The sequence below is a fragment of the Chiloscyllium plagiosum genome, chromosome 9, assembly GCF_004010195.1.
Source record: "Chiloscyllium plagiosum isolate BGI_BamShark_2017 chromosome 9, ASM401019v2, whole genome shotgun sequence".
NCBI classification, from domain to species: Eukaryota; Metazoa; Chordata; class Chondrichthyes; order Orectolobiformes; family Hemiscylliidae; genus Chiloscyllium; species Chiloscyllium plagiosum.
In genome coordinates, this window is record NC_057718.1 from 86,597,239 (window position 1) to 86,603,238 (window position 6,000).

General features: G+C 45.3%; 1 protein-coding gene across 2 annotated transcripts in view; it reads right to left on the reverse strand.

Annotated features, from left to right (window-relative positions):
- The window catches only part of pcmt (protein-L-isoaspartate (D-aspartate) O-methyltransferase), a 53,757-nt gene extending 48,507 nt beyond the window's left edge, over positions 1–5,250 (reverse strand). The window contains exons 1-2 of one of the 2 annotated variants that reach the window (XM_043696454.1): positions 5,227–5,250; positions 4,393–4,600 (exon numbers count right to left, since the gene is read on the reverse strand). In XM_043696454.1, the coding sequence (XP_043552389.1) occupies positions 4,393–4,600; positions 5,227–5,235 (217 nt within the window). In that variant the 5' untranslated portion in view covers positions 5,236–5,250. Of the gene's footprint in view, positions 1–4,392; positions 4,601–5,028; positions 5,053–5,226 lie in introns of those variants that run through there. The other variant, XM_043696455.1, reaches the window with a different exon arrangement.
- Between the last annotated feature and the right edge of the window lie 750 nt (positions 5,251–6,000).

Genomic DNA, 6,000 nt, shown 5'->3' on the forward strand with positions numbered 1-6,000 from the left:
ATCCTTCCAAACCTTTCCTATTCATATACCCATCCAAATGCCTCTTAAATGTTGCAATTGTACCACCCTCTGTGTGAAACAGTTGCCCCTTAGGTCTCTTTTATATCTTTCCCCTCTCGCCCTAACCTATGCCCTCTAGTTCAGGACTCCCCGATCCCAGGGAAAAGACTTTGTCTATTTATCCTATCCATGCCCCTCATAATTTTGTAAACCTCTAAGGTCACCCTTCAGCCTCCGACGCTCCAGGCAGCACTAAACTAAATAAGGACACAACATACACTCCTGCCACTGTGCACCAGCAGGAGTGAATCTTAAAGGTGTGTGGGGTACCATATCAAGCAACTGTACTGTCTTCAATGGTGTTGAAATCTTGGAGGGTCGTTGGAGCTGAACCCATCTGGGCAAGTGGCGTGTATTCTATCACCTTCCTGACATGTGCCTTGCAGATGGTGAGGGGGCCCTGGAGAGTAATACCAATTGTAGGATTCAGCGTGTGACCTGCTCTTGTAAACATATTACTCATTTGGCTGGTCCAGTCAAGCTTGTATCAATTATAATTTCCAAGACATTTTTGGTGGATTCAGCAATGGTGTTGAACATCAAGGGGAGATAGTCAAATCCATTCTTCTTGGAGATGTCCATTGCCTGACACGTTTGGCACAGTTGCTTGCCACTTAAAAGCCCAAACCTCTAAACGTCATGTTGCAATTGGTAACAGATGGCTTCGTAGATTTCTTTCCAAAAATATAACAAAATACTAGTTAGATTATCGAATTGCAAACAGTTCTGGTCACTACATTCAAGAAAGTTTATGATCACACTTCAGAAAGAGATAAGGATGTTGCCAGAATCAGAAACATTTAGCTTTAACAAAGGCCTGGATAAGCTGGGGTTGCATTCTTTGGAATATCAGCAGTGAAGGGAGATTTTTAATTAAGGTGCGCTAAATTAATAGCAGCCTGCACAGTGGATAAGATTCGCAGATGGATGGATTTTCCTGGGAGAGAAGCTGCCTTTTCACCCAAAGGGTCATGGGGATCTGGAACAGTCTGCCTGAAATGATGGTTCTTAAAAACAACTGGATAGACAATTGAAATGCTGCAATCTACAACGTTATGAATCAAGGGCTGGAAATTGAGATTAGACTGGATAGTTTTTATTTTAACTTATTTTATGTTATGTATTATAGTACTACTTCCTTCTGTAGGAAGTTACTCATCTTAATTCCGTTTTCAACTTCAGTTTGCTAGAGCACACTCCTGCCAATCTAGTTAAACACTTGCAACTGCACTAGTGAACCTCAGTACAGACAGGGGCGTTCCCTCCCATTTGGAGAACACTTCAGTGGTCCAGGACCTTTGACCTCGGTGACGAGCCCCCAAGACTGACTTCAGGACAAGCAACTACTCAAAGTGGCCGAGCAGAGGCTGATAGCAAAGTTCAGTTGAGGCCATTGGGGATGGCCTCAATCGTGACCTTGGGTTCATATCACACTACAGGTGACACCACGGCACCACACACTCCTACAGACCCACTCTCATAAAAAAGCTCTCTCTCATACGCTCACAGATACACTCCCACACTCACATGCACCCCTCACAGACATATACCCCTTTACACACTCTCACGGCCTCACAGACACAGACAATCATACCCCCTGCACACACACCCACATACACACAAGTTTGTGGGGTGAATTTGTACTTGCAGAAGTACATTTTATTTTGCTCAAAACTGCATGAATTCATGTAAGAATCTGCAAATCCTTTTTTAGATTAGAATCAGTCTGAACATTGGGGCACAGACAGCCTCACACAGGGCACTCACACGTTCAATGCATTGTCTGGGCCAACATGACACCAACTGTTAAAGTTCACTTGAGAATGTAACTTAAAGGAAGTCTTGGGATTTACATACGAAAGAACTGAAACCAACATGCCCATTCTAAAAGATGTGAAACTTAAACAACCCAGGTCTTTTTCAATATATAAGTTCAGTTACATTACACAGTAAACTTTTGCTACAAATTCTGTGTCCTCCAATCTTATACACCACAACCACCTGATGAAGGAGCAGCACTCCGAAAGCTTGTGCTTCCAAATAAACCTGTTGAACTATAACCTGGTGTTGCGAGATTTTTTTAAAACTCAGTATACCAGGGAACTGAGCCCAAATTGGCTGACAATCTAGTACAGTATTGAGAGCGTGCTGAACTGGTGAAGCAGTCTATTGGATGTAGATATTAAATGGAAATGATATTCCACCCTCTGATGTGCTCAAGAGATTTATCTCACCACGGTATTTTTAATAGACCACAGGAGCCCTTCCTGGTTTCCAGAGTAACATTTATTCAGAATTAAAAACCGCTGAAATACATTGCCCAGCCATTATTACACAGCTGATTTTAAGAGATTGCCATGCACGCAGTTAGTTATTGGGATTTCTAGGTTTACTATATAGCATTTCAGAAATTCCAGAGGTTGAGAAAGGGACTTTATAAATGCCTTAACATTTTTCAAGGTACATCTGAACATACTATTATGCTGTATTGGCTCTCCTATATTATATTTCCACTGCCCTACTCCTGGGATGAACCAATGATTACAGAAAGGATACATATTGCACTAACAGTGGCAGTTGTAAAAAAAATAAGATGTACTTATTGGAATTCTATGATCTCTTCAATGTTAACATCTCTTCTAAGTATTCAGAATATATCAACATTAATTACTCAGACAATGTCAGAGTCCAACAATTCTCTCCACTTTCCTCCATTATGAATATCCCCTTCAGTTATTGTTCATTCATTTCCCTGCCTATGTCTTAGTACTCTGTGGATAGGCCACTTTAGCAACATGCATTTCAAGATATCAGCTTCATCACATACAGTTTTGGCAGTCTGCAAGTACTTGTTCATTTCTCAATATATTCAGCCTTCAGGAAATCCAACATCATATAATCGCTACATAAATCCAGACTGACAAGTGAATTTTCATTCAACTATTTCTGTTTGAAGAACATAAACTATTCCTCAAAAGCAATTAATTGGCTTTCAACCATCTAGGAGTCATGAAAGGGATTTTATTAATCTAATCCTGGGATTTTCCCTCAGTAGCTCTCAACAGGGAGATCATTAGCCAGCCAGTGTTACTGGCAAAGGTGAAGAGGCGACAGTCTTGACGTGTATCTGCTCTCTTATTTGAGAGAAACAACTTGCAATGGTTTAACTCCAGGGTCACCATGCCTCAGGTGAGGCAAGAGCTTGAGGAGGACAGTCCTTCATGGTAACCTCATCCAGTGTGGGAACTGAACCCACAATGTCAGAATCATTTTGCATCACAAGTCAGCCATCCAGCCAGCTGAGCTAACTGACCACAATACTGATGGCAGTGACGATCAGTGCACCAGGGGATCTTTCTCTGGGGTATGAGCAGAGAGATTAGAGTTGAAAGCATAAATGACACAATCCTTTCAACATTACACTGGGATGACAGCCAAGACTACACATTCAATTGAAATTTTGTTTAAAAGCTCAACATAAAAGAATTCAGCAATCTAAATAACTGAATAATAAATTATCAATTGGATTAATTTCTGAAAAGGTAAAATTGCAGGGCTAGCAAAACGGTTAGGGTCTTACATTAGATGGATTATCAGGTGAGCAGTTATTAAGGCACACCAGAGCTGGCCCTTGCAGCATTCAGTAAGGTGAGAGCTGGCCTGGATTCTGGCATCAACTGTACTGACAAAGGGGTCACTGGACTGAACCGTTTTTTTTCTCTCTGGACTGATGATGCCAGCCCCGGTGAATTTCAACAGCACTTTCCGTTTTTGTTTCGGACTGCCAGCATGTGCAGTTCCTTGTCTTTTTTTAAAAAGAAAATACATCACTCGGCTTTCCCTCCCTGCTCCCCCACAACGGATGAAAATCCTGTCTACCTCAGCCTTGAAGACGGCCATCAGCGAGAGAGTGACCCAGCCCCTCTCCCCGCAGGGCTGTTTCTGATCACACGGTGAAAGCTGCTGTTGACATCTGACAGCTCTGCAATGGTCAGCGCATTTTTTTAAATATAAAGGGAAGGAGACCACTTTGATCTTAACTCTCGCCCCCCCCCCCCTCCCGGGCTGCACCGCAGGGTCGGTGCGTGTGTGGGGGGGGGGGTAGGGTGGGAGCTGCCACCCACCTCCTGCCCGTCTCCCCGGGAGACGGCAGGGATCCTCGCCCTGCCCCCACCCTTCCAGCAGCCGGCCACCGCCCCCCTTTCTGGGATTGCCGCCCGGCAGGGAGCCGGCGCAGTGCTCCGGTGAGCTTCTGCCGGCCGGACGCGGTGTGGTGTGGTGTGGTGTGGTATCTCTTCCCCCACCCCCCCGGGCGGGCAGGCAGGCACTCACTCCGCAGGTTGTTGACGAGCTCCGCTTGGCTCTCTCCGCCGCACTTCCAGGCCATCCTCTGACACAGCGCGCGCAGCAGGTACAGGGCCGCCGTCAGCAACACGCCTGCGCACACCGCTCTACCCACAATGCTGATCACCTCCAGCGCGTCGCCGCCGGCCTCCATTACGTCACGGCCCGAGAAGGCCCGCCCACTGCGCCTGAGGATCTGGGGTGGTGGGGGTGGGAGAGGCAACCGATTAATTAAAATCACAGCGGCCGAGTGCACCGCCCAGCCCGCAGACTCTTCACTCGATCAGGGGACGATGCAGCACTCTTCAAGCGGTCACCGCTCCGCGAGATTTAGAAGTCCCGAAATGCCATTTCGATGCAAAACCGAGACGCAAATCCCTCTTTAGTGATTAAGGAGGATTAGGCGGGGATTGTCTTTGGTACAGGCCAGCCATTGATTACAACAACCCCCACGTGATGGGGGTGGAAAGGGCGGAGAGCAATGTGGCTCCTGTTCCCAAATCTAAATATAACCCCCAGTATCGATGCACGGCCCGATGTTGGCAACGACGGCCGCCTGTGGCATTGCACTAGAGCATATCATGGACATCAGCAGACCACCCGTGGCATTGCACCAGAACCTACCACTAACATCAGCAGACCACCCGTGGCATTGCATTAAAACATGTCATGAACATCAGCACCAGAACCTATCACTAACATCACCAGACCACCTGTGGCATTGCACTAGAGCACATCATTAACATCACCAGACTGACTGTGGCATTGCACTAGAGCATATCATTATCAGCAGACTGCCTGTGGCGTTACAGTAGAACTTACCACTAACATGAGCAGACCACCTATAGCATTGCATTAGAATATATCGATATCACCAGATCGCCTGTGACATTGCAGTAGAACATATTATTAACACCAGCAGACCACCCGTGTCATTGACATATAATTAACATCAGCCAGCCGCCCATGGCATTGCACTACAATATATCACTAATATTTGCAGACCACCCATGGCATTGCACAAGGGGTGTATCATTAATATCAGCAGACTGCACTTGGCATTATACCAGGAACATATTAGAGATCCACCCGTGGCATTGCACAAATGAGTTGTTCCTGTGAATTGACCTCCAGTGGCATTCATATCAGCTGCCTTTTTTTGGCATGGTATCAAGTGTGCAATATTAATATGCATAGACCACTTGTAACCTTGCAGCAGGAATATAATATGAATATCAACTGCCTTCCTCCAGCATTGCACTAGGTGCTTAATGTTAATATCAAATTACCGTCTGTGGAATCACAGCAGGCATATCATTTTAATTTAAGCTGACCACTGAGCATTTTGCTGTGCAAATGACATGAATGCCAACTGACTTCTTGTGCCTTAGCTTCAGCCTCCTAATAGTAATAAGCTGACCTCCTATGGAAATGTGTAAAATATTAAAGCAAACTAACCTATTTTTGTCAAAAAGCGTGGTGTTGGACAGCTGGTCAGGCAGCAACCAAGGAGCAGGAGAGTCAATGTTTAAAGCATAAGCTCTTCATCAGGAATGACCTATTTTTCTGCATTGGAAGCAATGGGCCAAAATATGC